We start from the raw sequence: 21,097 nt of genomic DNA on the forward strand, positions 1-21,097 counted from the left end.
GCTGGCCTTGGTTCCCCTCTCCCTCCTCTCCACTCCCCCCCCCCCCCCGCCCGCCTGCGCCCCCCCCCAGCTCCAAGGCAGAACCCGCGGCTGGGCGCTGGAGCGCACGAGGTGTGACCCCTGACCTCCGGCCGGGCCTACACCCGAAGGAAAGGCTGGCAAGCCCTTGTTCGACAAGTTCAAGCTGCTGGGAGAGCTTAAATAAGAATTAATCTCTAGGAGATGGGGAATCGCCGGCTGCCTGGGCGCGCGCTCTCCCTGTGCGGCGCCGGGAGCACAGTAGGAGCAGCAAGGGAATCGCGGGAAGGCGGGGATGGGGGAAGCGCGCTGAGTCGGGGGAGCTCTTCAGAGTCCTTCGGTCTGCAGAGGGAGAGCCTGCAAAGCCCGGCTGAAGACTTGGAGACAAGCGGGGGAGGAAAAGCTTTGCCCTCCAGCCGCCCCAGTGCAGATAATAGACGTGACTGGCGCTTCGCCCCGCTCAGGATGGGCTTCGCTTTGGGAAGCGGGCGGCACCCTCCTCCCGGCTGGTGCCAAGAGGACCCCAGCAGCCTCCGGCAGACCCCGCCCCAGACCCCAAGTCCCCACACAGCGTGCTCAGCTATAACCTTCCGTAGATAGTTGCAAATGAATAATTACTCACCTCGGGCCAGATCCGAGTTTCACCCGACAGAAAGGGCACGGGACCAAGAATGAACCAACTTACATGGCCACATCCGGCGCCCACAATCACTCTCACACACACAGCCACCCAGCTTCCTCCACGAATTTTCTGGCACTCTGGAGAGAAGGGGGAAAGCGTTTTAGAGAAAGCTCCATCTCCCCTCCCCTTCGCTCTTGCCATGAAATATAAGAATTCATTTTTCTTACGAGAGCAGCACCGTCCTCGCTCCCACGCGCGCACAGAGCCACGCTCCCACTTTCACAGTCTAAGTCGGCGCCGAGAGCGCCTGCATTTTCTTTGGGAGCCGCTTGGAGGTTCATTAATATCATTAGCATTTAACCCCTCCCTCTTCCCATCCCCTCCCCGCACATGGCTGACGTCAGACCCCGCCAGGAGTTGGGGGAAAAGCTAAGTGGGCCAGGGACGCCCTATTCCCCTCCCCGCGGCTGCCTGTCAGAGCGCTTCTGGAGATATTACAGGGGACCCAGCCCGCGGCGACAGGCACAAAGTCACGGGGTAATGAACTTCGGGGACTCTACGCTCGTCCCCGGAAAGCCTGCAGGACCTGGCCGCCTGTTCCCGCGGAGGACTTCCCAGCGATCTAGTTTTGCCACTCGGCGCCGGGGCTTGGGCAGCGCCGAGCCCGAGCCCGAGCCCGAGCCCGCGCCCGCCTGCCTCGAGACCGCGGCTGCGTTTTCCTTCCTTCCTTAGAAGAGCAGCAGTCAGTGAAGACCCGTCCACACTCTGCATGCCTAATGTAGAGGGCGGAATCGAAGGCCGAGGGGCAGGGATGGGGGACGAGAGGAATTCCGCCCTTTTTACTCCGTAGGAAGACCATTTGCGTGTCTCCATCTCTGTCCTTCAATCCCCCTCTCGTGTTCTCTTCTTCCTCGATCCGCCTGTCTGTCTCTCCATTTGTCCGTCCATGCGTGTGTCCATATCAAGCAACATTCCCAGCAGCTGCGGTTTTGCAAGAGCCGGGAAGAAACTTAAGGATGCTTAAATTTCCACTGTGGAACGAATTCTGAGCCCCTGGGGAGCAGCGCAGCGCGCGACCGACACCCACCTGTCTGGCGCGGGAGCCTCGCAGGCTGGAGGGCGGCTGGAGAGCCGCGGAGCCCGGCGGCGAGGCGGACGCTGTCGGCCGGGACCCGAGCAGCACCCACCAACCGCTCCGCCCCGGGACCGCCAGCATGAGCAAGCCGGCCGGATCAACAAGTGGGTACCTTTCGGGCCGCAGCGGGGTTCAGGCGCGCAGCCCGGGGCGGGCGGGGAGACCGGAGAGATCCTGCGGGGAGCGCAGCGGCCCCGAACCCGGGAGAGGTGCTCCGCTGGCGTGTGCGCTTCGGCCCAGCTTCTTGCAGAGCGTGAGTCGGAGCGTTTGGTGGTGGAAGGAAAAACAATTTGTTACCTCTGAATCTCTTGGTTCACCTTCTTTCTGGAGAGGTGGGAAGGTTGCGACCCATGCAGCCAGCCCACCGGTCCCGCGAGTTCCCTCCAGTCCTGCGCCGAGCGCGGGGAGGAGGGGGCGATGGGGGCGGGAACTAGGCCGCAGCTCCAGGCGGCGGCTCAACAACGCGCTCGCTCCAAACTCCGGGCTCCGGCGGCGCGCAGAAGCGACTCTGCGAAAAGCGGATTTTGAATGGAATGCTTTGCACCCCGTTTCTAGCTATTTCAAATAATCCTGCAAACTGGGAAGCAGAAACAATTCAAAAGTCACATTTTCCTTAATCCTAAATCCGCGTAGGTCATAACTGGGGAATTTAAAGTATGGCGAACCGCTCTAGCAAAGAGAGGACCGAATCCCTAATCCCAAGGACTTTTCGAGCGGGGGCTCGGCCGAGGCAGGGGTGTGCGGCCTGTTCCCTTCGAGCTCTTCTCTCCTTCTCACTTGCTTATAGCCGGCGGCTAGTCCCTCGCAAGCCGAGCCGAGGCTGATCTCCAGCCGTCCCTCTGCACGCCCCAGGGCAGGGTTAAGTGGACGCGAGGGCCTTTGCGCGCGCCGAGCCTTCGCAACCCGGGACGTGCGGGTTTGAGCCCACGCTGGGCGCGCGCGGCCGCAAGGCTGGGGTCTCCCCGGGGCATTTCAGTTCCCGCCTTCCGGCGGCCCCGGGCTGCCATTTCCAGGGTCCAAGGCTGGGGGTGGCCGCTGCTGCAGTACCCATGTCCCAGAGCTCTGCCGCCCTCGCTCTTTTCACCTGTAGCGTATTTGGTGATTCGTGCTCTCCTCGACCCGCAGCGCGCCCCCTTCTCCCCTCTCGCGCCCTCGCTGTCCTGAATCTGAAAGTTGGCAGCCCGAGACACTTCTGAGAACTGATGGTGAAGTCCCACTTAAGTGGGATGCCATTCCCCCTCCCACCCACCCAAATGTGGGTTGTGTTTTCACTTTGTCCGATTGTTTTGGTTTGGGTGTTGCCGTTTTAAAAATTAGAGCAAAATGAACGTGAACAAAAAGAGAAAAGGAGAAGTGTTTAGATCTAGGCTGAGGGAAGAGACAAGGGAGCTTAGCCGCGGTCAGAGCCCACACTGGAGGAGGACTGGTGTTCCCAGCCTCGGGCCTACTCTGGCCTGGCTGTTCGACTCTCGGGAAGGGAAGCAAGCTCGCTTTCTGTGGCCCATGTTTCCGTGTGCGAGGGTCCTTCTCTGGAGGCTTTCCGAGCCTCACTGTAAAAATCCAGCCCGCGGGCCTCCGCAGGCCTCCTGCTCGCTCGCCCCGACAGGCCCCCTCGCCTCCTTCCCTGGAAGTAAGGAGTCTCGGACTCTTGCACCACTTGGGGTGCAGAGCCGCCTCGGTTGGGTGTGTGTGTGTCGTGAAAGGTGAGGCCTCGGAGGAGAGAGAGGGGGCGGATACGAAGCCCTTTAGATGGGGACCAACCCGCGTGAAGACTGGGGCGCGGAGGCCCCTCCAGGCTTTGAGAAAAAAAAAAGGCGGAGTGATGTATCGGGGAAACTTTGGCGCTCTCCAACTTTCCACAAGCCTGAGTTTGGCCACGGAAGCCTCGAGCCCCTGCGAAGTCCCAGCCTTCGCTGAGATTTCTCAGGTCCGCAGGACCAAAGCCCCAGCTCGCGGCGCCGCTGCAGCTGGGCTCTCCCAGAGCGGTGGCGGCAGCCCGGCCCGAAGCCTGCAGCGCGCGCCCCGGGCGGCGAGGAGGTCGGCGCGCCGCGGGCGAGGTCAGGGCAGAGCCGGGCGCCAGGTCTGCAGCCCGGCCGCGCTCGGCCTTGCGCCGCTGGAGAGCAGAGCGCTGTCAACCCGGAGCTCCGCCTGGGTGGTAACAAGACCCCGGCCAGTCACCCCTGCAGCCCAGACTAACTTCTTTCAACAGCCTCTGATGGTAATTACAGTAATCGAAGCTGCCATATATCTTTAGGCAATTATGATACACAAAAAGCCCTGAGGGGACCCCCCGTCGAGGGAAGTTAAGAACGGTTTTCCAGCCTCGGGGAAACTCCTGCTCGCCTCACGTCGGAGCTCGCTGGGTTTGTTAAATGAGGAGCTTTGCAACGGGGTCAACCAGCTTGTCTCGTGACCCCAAGTCACCTTAACGTGGCTGGGAAACAGAGTCTGAAGCGCAGACCCCCTAGGCCCTAGAGTTTTTGCGTCCCTCCCCCTGTGCCCCACCCCAGGCGGGTAGCTGGTCTCTAATCGGCCCTAGTCTAGGCGGAGGCAGGGCGGACCCGCAGCCCGGATGGCCCCAGGAGACCGCGGTGCAGGAGCCCCTCCCGCTGGAGCCGGGTCTTTCCTCCACCGCTTCGCGGTCCTCTAGAGAGTGTGCCCCTGGCCTCGGCGGGATGGGAAACAGGGAAAAGAAACCCTACAACTGCTCCTCCTGCGCGCTCATCTTGGCATCATCTAAAGTGCCCCAAGGAAGAAGAGGGCAGCTGGGGCGACGGGACCCCAAACGTGGACCCCAGCTAAGGCAGAGGGCGTGTGGCAGGCACAAGAGGATAGTTGTAAATTATGGAAACCAAATTTACTGCCTCCAGACGGAGGGCGGTGCAGCTGAGCTCCAGTCCCGGCCTGCTGGGTGGGCCGTGAGTTCCCTTGGGCGCAGTGACAGGCCTGAGGGGGTGAGGGACAAGGCCCGCTGCAGTCTCCCCGCGCTCTCTCCATCCCCTCCCCCGCACAACCTCTCCTCCCACCCTTAGCGAGAGGGGGCGCCCAGGCGGTGGTCGCCGCGCCGCGCGCCTCTCCCGCCGGCCTTTGTCACCACCCGAATTCCCATGCTACTCTTTTTGACGGGTCACTGGTGGCTCTATAGGCAGGTGCTTCGGCGGGGTTGTAATTACCCCGGCCGAGCCTGGTGGTTACCAAGCCCCCCCCTCAACCCACCCCGACCGCCCGCGCCCTCCCCCCACCCCCCTTCCTTCCACCCCGGCCCCCAGCCGCCACTCCTCCAGGGCCACCGCGCGGAGTGCCACCCGCCTGGACGCCGAGGAATCCGCCGGCCCGTCCCCACCTCCGTCGTCCCAGGGGCCGTCCCTACACCGCGCCCTCGCCACCTCGGCTCCCCTCGCCCAGGGCGTCTCACCCCAGCCTCTCTTCAGCGCGGCCTGAGCGCTCCAGGGGGCAGCTGTCGAGTGTCACCCCGGCCCGAGGCGGCCCGGGTGCAGACTGGAGGCCTTCGAACAGGTGGCAAAGGAACAGTACATGTTAAGAAGTTAATAATTACTAACTGTCGTCATTATTAAAATGTTAATTAAGTTAACACTTTATTTAATACTCCCTCTGTTTGTGAGAGGAAGGATTTCGAAGTCCCTATAAGCCGCTGCAGGCTGGTGGGACGCCTTCGTATCCCGGAGGAGACTAGTTCCCTCCCTAGGGAATGTCCGAGTGCCATCCCTCCCTTCGTTCCTTCAGAGTCCCCCGCCGCCCCAGGCTCGAGGGGATTTCAAGGAAAGTTCTCTTAAATCTGGCGACTGTCGAGGCCAATGGGGGGGCGGGCAGTCTAGAGGAACCAGTCAGACCCTTTAAAAGACATGAGCCTCGGACAGGGCGGAAAACAGAAGGAAGAGACCCACAGAGGGTCCAGTGGAAGGAGACAAGTCTTTAGGGCAGAAGCTGGGGGGGAGCAAGGAGAGGAGGTGCCGTCGGGCCGAGCCTGCGGGGCATCCGCACACCGGCGTCGCTCCCCTCAGACGTGCCTAGCCCGGGGCTAGTTACTTTGGGGAGAAATATTTTTCCTAAAAGAAATAATTTCTCAAAAGCGTTACATCAAGCATTTTTTTATAAATAGGTAAAGCGAAAGTTGGGCAATTACCACGGCCCTGATTATCATTAATAATCCTAGTATTAGCATTACAATAATAATCCCGATAATAACCGCCGCCCGGCGGCCCCGAGAGGACTCGATTGCCTTCCAGCTGCCATCCCGAGGCCCAGCCGTGTTTGTTTTTCTTCTTTTTCCTTTCACATTTCAAGTTTGTCTGCTCGCGGGCTCGCTAACAACTTTCCGCGTTAAACGCGGGAGCGGGGGAGGGAGGCGGCCGGACTCTCCACGGAGCAGAAAGGCGGCGGCGGCGGCGGGCCGCCCGGGCCTGCTGTCATCTTTTATTCCGAAATGGGTCTCGGCGATTAGACGAGACCCAAATACATGTAGCGGTGCATGAATAATGCTCATTGTAGGAAACTGACACTTGCTCAAGGAAAAAAAGTTTGGCTATAAAATCACTTCATTATTTGCTTTTACCGCAGCCTCGGTGCTAATCCCTTCAGAGGTCAGATTGCTTAGCATCTCTCCCCCCTCTCCCCTCTCCTCCCTCTCCTCCGCTCTCCTCTCCTCTCCCCTTCCCCCCTTCCCCGTCTTCTTCTGGATTTCAGGCCGCATTTTAGACATCCCCTGTAAAGTGTGTGGCGACCGCAGCTCGGGGAAACACTACGGGGTCTACGCCTGCGACGGCTGCTCGGGGTTTTTCAAGCGGAGTATCCGACGGAACAGGACGTACGTCTGCAAATCTGGAAACCAGGTACCCTCGCCAGGCCGCGCTGCCACCGCCCCTCTGTGCTCAAGGACTCCTCTGAGATTCCAAGCTGCTTTGGAGAGACCAGATCTTGACCTCTCCCTTCCTCTCTCTTTCCTGACTCAACTCTAAGTGGCCCTTTCCCTGGGGTAAGGCTGGAGGAAAGGGGGGGGGGTAGGTAAGGGAAGACAGATGAGTTTGCAGTAGGAAGTCTGAAATCCCAGCGTCCCCCCTGCCCACCCCAAACACTTTTAATACTCTGACAGATAAGGCCCACACCCAATGGCTTTAAAGCCAGCCCAGGGGACCTTAGGGACTTAAGAATCTAAACCTCAGGAGTCAGCAGGAGAAAGGCCTGTGCTGTGCTGTCTGCTCACCACACCCCATTCCTAACAGCTCAGTGCCTTGACCGCTGCCTGGGGTGGCTGAAGTGAAGGGCACAGGGCATCCCCGGCAAGGTTGAGACTCAGAGTGAGTGTTAGCCACTGGAACAGAGGGCGTGCTCTGGGAGGGGCTGTGCCCTTTCGACTTTGGAGCTGCAGGACTGCTCTGACTCTAGTTGAGCCTTGTCAGAAAGAGGCAGAGTGAGCTGGAAGAGAAGGCTCCCAAGGAGTAACTGGGACCCTCTCCCAAGTCTCCATATCTCCTTTTTTCTCTGCTTAGAAGATGTGCCCAGTTGGTTGTGTTTTGGTCTTGGGCAGGCTGAACTGACTCAGAGAAACAGGGAAACCAGGGATGGGCTGAGTGTGAGCCAAAGCTGCCAGAAAGAGTGACTAGAACCCCCTGACTCATTTTCCAGCCCGGTAATAGGCTAATTTCAACCCAGGGGATCAGCCTTTTGGTCCCATACTTTGCCTTCTCCTTAGCTAGGCCCACAGACCCTTCAGCACAGAGCCACCACCATGACTCCCAAGACGATCCTGGAGAGTGTATTAGTCAGAAGTCATCCTTTGGTAACCAAAATGGTAAAACATTTTCACTAATTAATATATATGTATAAATATGATACACATATATGCATCCACATATATTGTTTGGTGCTAGTGAATTATTCTTTTTCTGAAGCCATGTCTGCTTATATCAGTTTCTGATAGATTTGGATTATCAACAAAAACAAGAAGACATCTGCATTTGGATGTTATTTGGAACTCTCCTGCCCTGTTACTTGTTTAATTGGGTTCACAGCTCAGTATCAGTTTCTAGCTTTACCATATGGACACATCACATTGTACACACACTGGACTGTATCCCAGTAGCTCCACAGGAATATGGGGTTACTGTGGGTTGTCAGATTTGAGCAGGCTTCTACTTAAATTATCTTTTACTTTTATGCAATGCACAGAATTGGGGAATCAAAATCTTAGATGTTATGCTTGATCTTTTCAAAGGGGTTGGCTATCAACATACTGATGTCAGTCCAAGTATTTGTAAAGGAGTGATAAGAGGCTCACCAGGCTTGGTGGTTCTCTCCTTGCAGAGAGAATAAATGGACCAAGCTGGGGCATTCATCTTTCTCTCTGGCTCCAGATATTTATATGCATGTGATCTGATTTGAAGACACTCTTAAAAACTAATGAAGGTTTCCATTTTGCATTAACATGTTTATCAGAATACTGGGGGATAACATTTGATGATAGACATGATTGCATTTACTAATAAGTTCTTTAAGCCTCTTTACATAGAGGGATTTCACGGGCCAGCCAAGATTCCCTGAAGAACTAACTTAGGAACCAAAAAAAAAACCCCACCAACATTATTTTATTCTAAGATTAGGTAAATATATCCAACTTATTATCAACAGCAATGAGGACATTTAGAAATTGTTACAAACCCCTGCCCTATCTTTATTTAAATAAATCAACTTTTTTTTTTTTTTTTAATCTGGGGTGTGTGATTTCATAAAACTGTGCTTTCTAATATGTAATTATTCCTAAGGGATATTTTAGAATATACTCCAACTTAGGGTATAAGAAATTTTGATATTATGAGGCAAAATAAAAATATATTTACTTTATTCTCTTTCTTCTCATTGCAAATCTAACAGTAGCAGCTCATAGGAACACAAGAGAGCCAAACTTATGTATTTTCTGTGTATAAATATATATGTAGATATGACTCTTTATGTATCTATGTATGTTTCCACAGTAATAACACTTAACACTGAATGAATTCCATAAGAATTCATTTCTCTGTAAATTTCCTCTTTTAATGGCCAACATTTTCCCATAAAATTGCATTAAACTATTTATTTTCTCACATGTCTCAGATAAATATTTCCAAGTCAGCAGTTGCCTCTTTTTTCAGTTATTGTGCTAATATTCTCAGCCCATGTTACCATTTTGTTAGTTAATGACATTATCTTCCTGGCCATATTTACATGTGGGCATTTCTAGATTTTGCCCAGGCCTTGGGCTCTTCCCTTCCCACCCTTTCCTCTGTAGGCCCTACCTTCCTAACTACTCTGGCCTCTGCCTCAACTTCCAAGAACGACTGTGTGTCCATGAATCTGAGTTGAGACTAGACTTTAGGACAACTCTCACCCTGCTGGTTATAAGGATGGCTTTTCAGTACAAAGGCAAGAGTGAGAAAACAGGAGAGTAAAGAATAAATGGGAGATATTTATCTGACAGATTAATGGGCTCACCCAGAAAGTGAAAGAGAAAGGAAGACTAAGAGCCCATGCCACCGGAATCCTTCCCCGCAAGCCTGCTCCCAACCTAGCCAAGGCCTCCTCCTCTGGGGCCAGGTCGCTGTCTTTGGTCCTGAAAAAGTCTCCCCCAGTTTCACCACCCTCTCCACTGGAGGAAGTCCCCCTCGGGAGCTTCTCCTCCCAGCACAGCAGAGTCTGAGAAACCAGGTGCTGTGACCCTTCACGCTTGGAGGATTTTCCAACTTGTCCCCTTTCATAGGGTCATGAGCTGGTCCTCTTGAAGTAGCCTCGGGAACCCCAGCCCTTTCTCTGCCTGGCCCTGCTGGTGCCCAAGGACCTGGCTTCTGGGACCCAGGTGTCGGTGGCGGGTCTTTTGTCGCCTCCATGCCCTTCCCCCTCCCCCCCCCCCCCCCCCCGACCCAGCGCCAGCTTTGGGTCTCCAGCCTAAAGGCCGGGACCGCTGACGGTCTGCCTGCGCTCTGTTCCAGGGAGGCTGCCCCGTGGACAAGACGCACAGAAACCAGTGCAGGGCGTGTCGGCTCAAGAAGTGTTTGGAAGTCAACATGAACAAAGATGGTAATCAGTACATCTTTTTACTCTTCTAATGTTGATTAATAAGTAAGTTATATGTACAGAAAATACATGGCACTCCTATGCATGTAAACCATCTCCCGAGCACTTCTTTCTGGATGCTGGAAATTGGCCTCAGGCTTGTCGTATCCTTCCCATCTCTCAGCATGAGCCCTCTCTTGACCCCCTTGAACTCCCTAGGGCAAGGCCCATGCCCCACAGTCACCCCCAAAAAGGCAGTGCTGGGCGGGGACCCCATTCTGCTGGGGACAAACACTTATTTCCTGCCTCGCATCTTAATTCCTCATTTCGCCTCTCCGTACAGCCCTTGGTTGCCACCCCAAGCCTGTTAGCCTCCTGCAGGACCTCGCAGTCTGGACAGGTTTTTTTTTTGGGGGGGGAGGAGATCGTGGGAACTAGGAGATGATATGTGGGAAGAGGGAGGTCAGAGACAGGATCACAGGGGATTTCCAGTCCCTGGCTGCATACTCAACAAGATTCCAAAATCAGGGCCACCATTGTGGTGACCTGGGCTTTTCCAGGGCTTTCTCTCAGTTTTACAGAAAGGGGCTGGAGAGGTTGGAAGACGCCTGTGGGTGCCTCGGATACCCAACTCCCAGAAGGCTCTTAGCAAGAACCAGGGCTTCAGGATGCCAGGTGGCGGCCTGGTGAGAGTGCCCAGGCTGGCCGGCGGGGGTGGGGGTTAATGGCCAAGAGCCAGGAATGGGCCTCAGGACAGGGTGCTGAGTGGGCTTTGCCCCGGCGGGGGAGGCGCAGGTGGCACCCCTCCGAGGCACAGTGCCCACTGGGGAGAGCTCTTCCCTCTGCTGGGCAGTAAGCAGAAGGGAGCGGCCAACCTGTTGAACTTGTGTATTGACAAGTTGTCAAGCTAGGAGAGCGGAAGATTGCCCTGAATTAATTCGTTTGTTTCAGCTGTTGGTGGTAATTGTCACCTCTCCCCTGCCTTCCCCCAGCGCACTCCCCGAGGGGCTCTCCCGCGTGGCCCCGCGTCCCTGGGCTCAGGTCCTTTTCTTCTGCGGCCCTCGGAGGCCAAACAGCATCCCCACATTTCCGCGTGGGCAGGGGTGGAGGCGGCAAAAGCCTGTGCAGAGACGGGCGCCCCCCTCTCCCTTGGTCGCGGAGCAGGACACCTCGCGACTCCCTCCCAGGGGGCTCCCTGTGCGGAGGGGACCCCTGAACGGGCAGAGAACACACCTCGTCCCGCTCGAGGCGTGTCGTTCGTCGGATACTCTGTGCGGGGCTCCCCTCCCCCGCCTCCCTAACGCCGGCGGACCTCAGAGCGCCCTGCGCGCCCGCATTGCGCCCCTCGGGTGGCCTCCCCGCCTCCCTGCCCCGACGGGGCGTCGGGCCCCGCCACGCAGCGGTGGCTGAGTGGCCCCGAGACTCTGACCCGGGCGTGTGTCCGTCTGTCTCTGCAGCCGTGCAGCACGAACGGGGGCCTCGAACGTCCACCATCCGCAAGCAGGTGGCCCTGTACTTCCGCGGGCACAAGGAGGAGAGCGGGGCGGCCGCGCACTTCCCCTCGGCGGCCCTGCCCGCGCCCGCCTTCTTCACCGCGGTCACGCAGCTGGAGCCGCACGGCCTGGAGCTGGCCGCCGTGTCTGCCACCCCCGAGCGGCAGACCCTCGTGAGCCTGGCGCAGCCCACGCCCAAGGTCAGCGGCCTTGCTGGGAGCCCCGTGCCGAGGGGGGGGAGGCACCCACTCCTTCTGACCTGGATGGGGTCAAGCAAAAGGTGGAGAGACGGCCCAGGGCCCTGCAGGGCCTTTGGGCTTTTCCCCGTGGAGTCAAGGTTGCTGGGACTTTAGTGTGCAGTAAAGTCACTCTCTGAGCTGTTATAAATGTGGGCTCCCAGGCCCCCAGAGACCCCCTTTCAGCAAGTTTGATGTGGGGCCCGGGATCGAAGCTGCACCTTTGGAAAACGCCCTGGTGCAAGCCCTGTCTGAACTGAGAGGGCGGCCTAGAAATTCCCGAGGCCAGAAGAGCCGACATTTGTTTTGAGAAGGAAGGAGTTGCTTACAGCAGGCAGAAGGGTCCCTGAGTTGCATATCTCAGGGGTCTATTCTCTTGGGCAAAGCTGTGCGTCCCTAACCTAAGAGAGGAATGTGGAACTCACCCTGTAGGGGCAGTGTGAGGAACTTGGTTTCATTCCCACTCTCCCCTCACTCTCTTCTGAGCCGCTGGGTTTAACACCAGGATTGAGCCTCTCCTGGCAGGGCCACAGTCAGAGCCACCTCAAAAGGCTGCCCCCTAGGAACTGACTACCCTTCAGGCTTCTAGCTGGGATTTAGCCACAGCCCCCACTCCAGGCCAAGAAGGGCTCTGGATCTCCCCCAGAGGAGGGCCAGCTGCAGCCCCACACTGCAGGGGAGCCAAACACCTGGGCACACACGCGCCCACAATATTTAATATTGCTTCCTTAGCCTTGATGTGTATAATAAGCTTGGGAAAGCAGTGTTGTGAATATGTTGTCAGTTATGAATGGGGATGCTCTGTGAATGATTAAGATGTCTAATTGAAATATTTCCATAATATACTAATCCTTTCTAAAAATACTCATATGCATATTTGTGTTTGGGATGCCTATTAATTTATACTTTTTTCACATCTATTTTTATTTACACAAATGCAAGCAGCTCTTGTCTAAATTGGGAGACAGGCCTCACACTTGGCTCAGACCAAGGAAAATTTGCTACAGGGGATAGAAAAGCCAGATGCCCCTCTGGAAAGAACAGGCCCACAAAGAATGGAAATGGGTCTCTCCCAACAACTTCCCAAACTCTGTAGAAGTGATGTGTGGTTTTTATGCCCCTATGTCAACTGCCCATTTAAGCAAAACATCTAAATTCCTACCTCCTTCCCTGTTTTAATTAGAAAATGAAAAAGTGGGCTCTTCTTGCAAAGCTGTGGTTTCCTCACACCCTGGTGTCTCTGTTTCTTCCCTGCCCAGTACCCCCATGAAGTGAATGGGACCCCAATGTATCTCTATGAAGTGGCCACAGAGTCAGTGTGTGAATCAGCTGCCAGGCTTCTGTTCATGAGCATCAAGTGGGCTAAGAGTGTACCAGCTTTCTCCACCCTGTCTTTGCAAGACCAGGTATGACCACGAGGGCCCTGAGGTCCTGAGGGGAGGAAGTTGGGAAGGAGCAACAAGAGTCAGCCTTATGAGACTATAGGTTACCTAAATCGCCAAGGTCAGGCATCAGTTCCTAACAGCAATGAGGAAACTATTTTTACTAGCTTTTTTCTACAGGTTCAAAATGTCTAGCTATGGAATCCTTACTAAGAAATGCAATTATGTTATTTCAGGAAAGTTGGATTTGGTCTATGAAAAACAAACAAGGACATTATTATTATTATTATTTTAGTATAATTGAAACATCAAATTTAGTCACACATTTTTAATGATTTTTTAAATTGTTAATAAAACAATGTTTCCTTAGAACACTGGAACTGAGGAAATAGAAGAGTATTCTTCTGTAAGATTTTTGGAGCTAGTCTCATTATTTTATGTTTACAGCTTTATATTTTCCATTGTGATACAGTTTTGGCCACTAATTTATCAGCATGTAGGATTAAGGGGTGCACTGCACACCTCCTGCAGGCTCAGTTCTCCCTTGATTCTTTAAGTGATTTTGTAAACAAATAGGCACTGTGCATAATTCTGTGGTTGTAAATGACATTCTGAGTCAGTAAAAGTTTGTGCTGCTAAAAACTGCATGGTGCCAAACCCCAGAAATTTTATTGTTAGGAGCATCAGAAATGGCCTCTGCCAGGATTTTTCTAAACTGAAGGGAAAGGAAGAGAATGAAGTGTTCGCGACCACTGGCTGTTATCATTGCTTCATGGGCATTAATGACACATTTCCCCAAAGGCTAATAAGTAGTTCTAAAAGCAAAGGAGTTATTTCTTTAATTCACTTTATACCTAATTAAAGAATAATAGTGCCCCTTAATATGAAGCACATTTCCTACAGAGAGACCTGGCAGTGTGCTAAAAACATCTAATCTTCTAGCATGGAATGTTCTTTTTTTCATGACTTGGACTTTCAGACATGGCCAGAACTAGACACTATTTCCCTTGCAATTTAAAAATTATTCTGCTTTGTACTTGATGCAATAAAACTAAAAATAAAGCATTTTGAAAATTAAACCTTTTGGTTTTACAAACCTTCACAGTTTAGCTCTTAGCTTCCAAAAGAAAATCCTTTCACATAAGTCATCCAGAATTGGCTGGATTTTAAAAGATTTTTCAAAATAATTTTTCAAGATGGTTAGGTTTACTGGTCATTTGCTGTGGTGTGTGTGTGTGTGTGTGTGTGTGTGTGTGTAAATTAGCTATTTTTTTCCTCAAAGTAAGTATTTGTAGACTCTTTAATTCAAACAAAATTTATTTACTGTCTGCCACTCAGCCCTTCGGTGGAAACCCTTCAACAAACAGCAAACTGCAGTGAAGTGGAATCCAGTATACTCATTGGGAAAAGGAGCTAGATTTTCATTTTAAATATTCACTAGCACATTTTATTAGAATGAAAATGACAAGCACCTTGATGCTGTCCACTTATGAGTCTCAGAAAAATCAGGCAGTGAGATGAGGTAAACTTGGCAAAGCCCGATTAACATAATTACACCCTGATTTCCCTGCATGCCTCTTGGGAATTAGTGAGATCTCTCTCTCTGTCTCTCTCTCTCTGTCTCTCTCCCTCCATTCCTCCCTCTCTCTCTCTCTCTCTCTCTCTCTCTCACCTAGTCCCCTCCACCCACCAGGAAGATGGGGGCCCAGATCTGCAAGCTGTCTGGAATCCTCAACCTTGATAATATTAGCATTTCATATGAGGGAAATGCACCTGCTGAGCTGTTGGTGGCATTTCATTGAGTCTGGGTCTCTGGGAGAAGTTTCTAGGTGGTCAGGAACAAATGGATGGGAGGACCAGGAGGGTAAACCCTTTCCCAAGTGAAGCAAACTTTGGGGGATTAGAATGGCTGACTCTCAAATGCATGCGCTTATGTATAGGCACCTTTTGAAAAAAGAAAACAAGGGAAAGGGAAAGCTAGAATAGTCAGAGGAAAAATGACCGAGACGGGCGTTTAAAACACTTTTTACAATAATGGAAATTTACATATTGAAATTGTTTATAAATTTATAAATTACACACTATATTATATTATACATCTATTGTATGACAGCTGATGCTTTTGGAAGATGCTTGGAGAGAACTGTTTGTTCTAGGAATAGCACAATGGGCCATTCCGGTTGATGCTAACACTCTACTGGCTGTATCTGGTAAGAATTGCACAATTTAATGACTTTGTTGTAGAAATTACCATAAAAATACATTACTGAAAAAAGAACAACATGTAAAGAATAACAAATTCCTGCTGAACAATAGCGTATACCTGTCATTTATAAATCTATATTTAAATGCAAATAATGCTGTTTTGTTGTATTCATGACTGCTTGCATTGTTATTTAAATGCAAATTACTGTGTTTGTTATCATCCAAGAGAAGATTTTATATTAACTTTCATACAATATAGCCAGTTTACATGGAATCAGATATCTCAGAGTGACAATTGAATAGATATTGATATGCAGAATTTTGTCAAAAATCAATATTAAATTATGAAAATGCCTTCATATCACAGCACTTATGCCATATTTTTATTCTAGGCATGAATGGTGACAACACAGATTCCCAGAAGCTGAACAAGATCATATCTGAAATACAGGCTTTGCAAGAGGTGGTGGCTCGGTTTCGACAGCTCCGGCTGGATGCCACTGAATTTGCCTGTCTAAAATGCATCGTCACTTTCAAAGCTGGTAAGCGGGCCCAAACCCCTGTCTCTTCTTCCCCAGTTTTGCCGCCTGGCTGACTCGGCCCCCTCCAAGTCCAGGCTTACCGTTGCAAAAAGAAGTGGCAGCTGACTGTCCGCTCCAGAGAGGCTGTTTCCCGCCTGCATTTCCCGGGCTGCCTGTCACAGTTCTCTGGTCTTCATTCTAGTTCCTACACACAGCGGTTCTGAGCTGAGAAGTTTCCGGAACGCGGCTGCCATTGCAGCTCTTCAAGACGAGGCACAGCTGACTCTCAACAGCTACATCCATACCAGGTGACTCCTGTTTGCCTTGACCGTGCCCTTCAGGAAGGTGCTTCCATTGTCACTGTGTGAGCAGTGGGTAATAAGCCAGTTCAGACATTGTCACTAATTCTTCTGTTGCCAGCCGATTAAGTTACTTAGGGTTTATGTCCTCACAAGGCGGGTGAGAGAAGCAAATCAAGTTAGATTATCCAGTAGGTTGCCAGATGCCTTACCGCTGACCTGGTGGAGCAAGTTGATCCATCAAAAGAGTCGAACACATTTGTATGAATGGACCCAGGTGCGGGAAAGGTAAAAAAGGAAGGCCGAGGGCTACAGCTGATATAGTAGAGAGTAGTGAAGTCAGCCTTTAAAAAGGCATGAGCCTTTCTTTGGATGCCAAGCCCAAATAGAAAGACCAGAGAACTTTCTAGAGAGGCCATCTTTACTCCCTTCGTAACTGTTGATTGGTATCTGTTGAGTTACTTGGAGTCATAGCACCCACCAGGTTCTGTCTGGCCAAGCAGGGCCCATTGGCAGAAGCTGTTCTTACCTATTTGGAGAAACTGTCAGTCACTGGGGCTTCAGCAGTCCTCCTGGCCCACCAATGAGCAAGTCCTCCAGGGGGTAATTTTTCCATTTTCAGAGGAAAAAGGCAAAACTTTAAAGAGCTATGGAACCTCACTAGGTCTGTGGTAGAGCTGAGGTTAGAATAGAATTGCTATTCTTGTTTATTCTCTAGGTTGGTCTTAAAGGGAAGCCCATGGAAGCCTGTCCCTATCATCCCAATATCACCGCAGACACTGTGCTGGAATAACTAAATCAGATGACTAGAGGTGGTTAATGCCTCCCTTATGTGAGGGGCAGAGAACCCCTGAGTCAACCGTATCCATTTGGAGTAATATCACTTCTGCTAGGATCTCCTTATTTTTATTACAAATCCTCTTTTGAATACTACTGAATAAAACTGTGCCCTGTCCATGGAATATCATTGAAACTGTGTTGCGTGATAGTGCCATGTGTTATGTTTTTCTGAATTAGAGTGCCATGGTTTTAAAATTTAAACTTAAAATCCACATTAAATTTTAGTATGTATATAATAGGCACTGAATATATGTTCAAAATTATAAAATGGAGCGGTGCATAATTTCCCCACTAAAAACTGATGTGTGTGTTAGAACCAACCTCTGCCATTTTGAGCCATTAAGGTTTAAAGAACAGGAAACTGAGAAGAACATGCTGGGCTGTGACTGACTCAGCCAGCCTCTGCGGAGTGCCGGCTCTGCGCAGGGCTGCGGGTGGGAGCGGGGATACCAGAGAACACGTCGCTGCCCTATTGGTGGGTGAAGTAGGCAGACGTATTGCTCCCATTCAGACCAGAGAAGAGAGAAAGGCAAAGTGGGGAGTGGGAGGGCGAATTCTAGCTGGGGGAGGTGGGGTGAGGGAGAATCTGGAAAGGCTGATTGATGGAGGAGACCACACATGAGCTGAGTCCTTGAATGGCAGGGAGGAGGGGTGCTCGTTAGAGCCAGTAGAGGGGCTGGTAGAAGGACTGTGGGAGGTGCCAGAGAGGTGACTGAGGAGAATCTGAGAGAGCCTGAGAGAAATAAACCACAAATGAACAAAAATCTATTTTATTTATTTTTAATCTTCACCCAAGTATATGTCTTATTGATTTCGGGGGGGGGGGGGAGATCTGAGAGAACCATCGATCAGTTGCATCCATACACATACCCTAACTAGGGATTGAACCCACAACCTGGGCATGTGCCCTGACCAGGAATCGAGCCCACAGCCTTTTGGTGCACAGACGATGCTTCAACCAATTGAGCCGCCTGTCAAGCGCCAAAAGTCTATTTTAGAGAATCTGCTAGTATACTACTTTCTCCTTGCCCTCAAAACAAGGAAATTGTCCATGGAAGGAACTCATCTGCTTTGGCATGGAATTGCTGTTTCACGATAGCTTCTACAGCTATAATTTAATATTAAGATCTAGACTCATGCATGTGACAAAATGGACTACTCCTTATTTCTGAGTTCCTTCCAATCAGGGAACACTCTCCTCTAGTACTTTCCTGTCTAGAAAAATAAAATCTGAAATCGAAATGAAAAGTTAACATAGCAAACAATTGTCAACATTGCAAATTGAACTCATTGTTCCAGCTCTGTGAGCTGTTTCTCTAATGATAATAACATAAGGAGAAGGCTAGGAATTGGGGTTTCACACAAACCATATGTTATCATTGAAAATCAAATACATGGATCTGTGACAAACTCAAAATACACTTTAGAGAAAACTTCCAGTTATTTTTGCTAATGGATGAAACCAGGGGCATAACTACTCTAAAAACATAATTTTGAGCAGTCAGAGACACACACTCTCTCTGTCTCAGTCTCTCTGTTTCTCACACAGGCTCATACACACATTGTTATTATTTCTTCATATATAACAGACAATTTCTGTTGACTGACTAACCAGCCCCTTCTTAACTAGAGAGTAAAAGAAGTGGGTGAGAAGGTGAGTGGATTATTTATTTACAGAAAATCAAGAGTTAGTTGCCTATGGATTCTCCAAAGTCCATCATTTTTTAAAAGTAATCACTTCCCACAGTGGTCTCTCACTCAGGAACCTTCCAGCACATTTGGTCTTTGCAGCAGATGAGATAGAGGCTCCTCTAGGCAGCCACTCTGTTCCATCCATCTCAGGGTTCTCTTTCCTCTGCCCAGTCCTGGGACAGGAATCAGAGCTATTGAAGAGAGTAGGTGGCCAAGGTGAAAGGGAGACGTGAGTCTTGGGATTTCTTTTCAGGAAATGTAGGAAATACTTTTAGCAAGGAGAGCAAGTGATGGGATTTAGGTTTAAATAAATGTAGATGAGCTTCACCATTTCCACACTACATCAGTAAATGTGGTGTGGTGACCCCTTTCATGAAGCTGGGCAGTGAAAGAACTAAAGGAGGTTCTCAGAGGCACAGAATGAATTACCAGCTTCGTATGAGGTTGAAGAGAGGGGCCCTCATGTGCTCAAAGCCAGGGGACAAGTGGGAAGTGGCTGTCCTGGACTCTGTTTGCAGGGTGGAGTTATTGGGCAGTTAAACTCAGTATTCAGCTATCTGACTCCTGGGGAGGAATTTTGATATCCATCAGTTTCTAGCACCTTGTGGCTATTGGTCAAGATTGGCTGTGACCCCAGACCTCTGTCTTTCAGTTGGTTCATTTCAGAGGAGGTTGCCCTCCCTGTGGAACGTATGGGATACCTGATTCCAAGCTACTCACTACAGGGCTGCAGTGAGGAGATGGCTTATAGGCATCTGAAGGCAGCAGAAAATTGAACTTGCACATCTGAGCACAGATGTATGTTGGACATTAAGAGAGAAAATTGTTCAGCAATTTCTCACATCTTTAATTATATGTCAATTTCATTGACATGAAAGTTGGGTGGCACTGCCACCCAACAGAACTTAGTCTTTAATTTGCAGTGTAATAAGGATGGAATTATTCCTGAAAGTGACTAAGTATAATGCCTGAATAATAATTTGGAGAATTTCCTAGAAAAGGAATCCATTTTATATGAGGGAAATGGCCTTGCAAAGGAAGGAGCCTTGAAAATCAGAAAACATGGATACGACTGCCAGCTAGGACACTGGCAGCCTTACATTTATTATTTAGCCTAAACTTCGCTCCGTGTTTCTTAAATTTTTTTTTTTTTTTTACCTCCAAACAAAATGCAACCCCTTTGCTAATGCCCAGACAGTCACCATGTGGCTTTGCCATCCTTCGTGTTCTGCAGGCCTGGATGGGCTCCTGCAGAGCAAGAGAGCAGTGCCCGCTGGGACCCTGCTGCGGGGCGGGAGTGTCATTACAGAGGCCGGGTCAGGAGCCCGTGCCGGAGACGGCGCATGCTCAGGCGGGGGGCATTCATTCCCAGCAGCCATGGATCTGACCTTCTCTCACGGCTGCTTCTTTCCAGATACCCCACTCAGCCCTGTCGCTTCGGAAAGCTCCTGTTGCTTCTGCCAGCTTTACGTTCTATCAGCCCGTCAACCATAGAAGAAGTGTTTTTCAAAAAAACCATCGGCAATGTGCCAATCACAAGGCTGCTTTCGGATATGTACAAATCCAGTGATATCTAAGTTCTCCGCGTCCCCACTGGTCCGCATGGGACAGAACCTGATGAACTTCTACCCACCGAGCACGAGCCTCAGCTAACACACCCTTCGGAAGCATCCCTCCGGGGGCGGGAGCCTTCTGGAGAAACCGTCCGCGATCGCAGCAGCTGCAGCAGCGCTGACCTGCTGCCTCACCCAGGGCCGGGCAGCCGGGAGGAGGGGGACGGGGCAGGGCCCCGGCGGGGGACGCGCTGCCGCCGCGCCCTGGGAGGGGCAGGTGGGGGCTGCCACAGGCCGCGCGCTCGGCCCGCCACGGGACCGTCGGAAGGGTCAGCGCCGGAGCGTAGGTAACGCCCTCCCACAGCTCTGTGCGTAACGCCGCGCAGCAGCCTTGGGAACTCCTGATGATGGAGACTTTATTCTAAAAACAATGGCTAGGTTTAAAATCAAGAGATTTATCAAGTTTCCCTTCCGTTGTAATACATCGTTAAGTGGCCTTCAGAACTGAGCGAGTGAGAAGCGCTGACGCGCGAGGTTTGCTTCCTGCCCCCCCCACCCGCCCGCAGCCCGTCGGAGGGGCGGGTGCGCCCGAGGGAATCCTCGCAGGGCCCCCGGGGCGGCTCCGAAACGGAGGAGCTGTGCTGGCGGAACAGACGCCGACGGGAAGAACAGAGTCAGCGAAACCAAATGAAGCGGAGCTGAGGGCGAGCGAGGCAGGCCGCTGGCCCCCTGGACGCGCGGAGGCCAAAGGCGGGGCAGCGCTGGGCGAGTCGCGGGACTGACGCGGCGCTGGGCGGGCCTCGAGGGGACCAGCCCGCAGGCTTCTCGCTGGACTCACTGCTAACGCCCGAGACTCCATGCCTTTCAGAAAGCTGGGTTCTAGTGAAGCCTTGAGTGTGTGCATGCACACACCCCCCCACACACACCACACCTCCGCCCCACCACACACACCACGCACACACACACACCACGCACACACACACACACACCACGCACACACACACACCACGCACACACACACACCACACACCACACACCACACACACCACACTCAC

General features: G+C 51.8%; 1 protein-coding gene across 1 annotated transcript; it reads left to right on the forward strand.

Annotated features, from left to right (window-relative positions):
* Positions 1 to 1,854: 1,854 nt before the first annotated feature.
* Positions 1,855 to 20,066, forward strand: NR2E1 (nuclear receptor subfamily 2 group E member 1; the record flags this gene model as incomplete). The annotated part of the gene is made up of 9 exons (XM_081140577.1): positions 1,855 to 1,879; positions 6,480 to 6,625; positions 9,758 to 9,845; positions 11,279 to 11,514; positions 12,810 to 12,956; positions 15,046 to 15,142; positions 15,530 to 15,679; positions 15,861 to 15,966; positions 19,904 to 20,066. 9 exons carry the CDS (start codon positions 1,855 to 1,857, stop codon positions 20,064 to 20,066), a joined length of 1,158 nt encoding a protein of 385 aa, XP_080996703.1.
* Positions 20,067 to 21,097: the final 1,031 nt, after the last annotated feature.

This window comes from Miniopterus schreibersii (genome assembly GCF_964146895.1).
Source record: "Miniopterus schreibersii genome assembly, chromosome: 6".
In the NCBI taxonomy this organism is placed as follows: domain Eukaryota; kingdom Metazoa; phylum Chordata; class Mammalia; order Chiroptera; family Miniopteridae; genus Miniopterus; species Miniopterus schreibersii.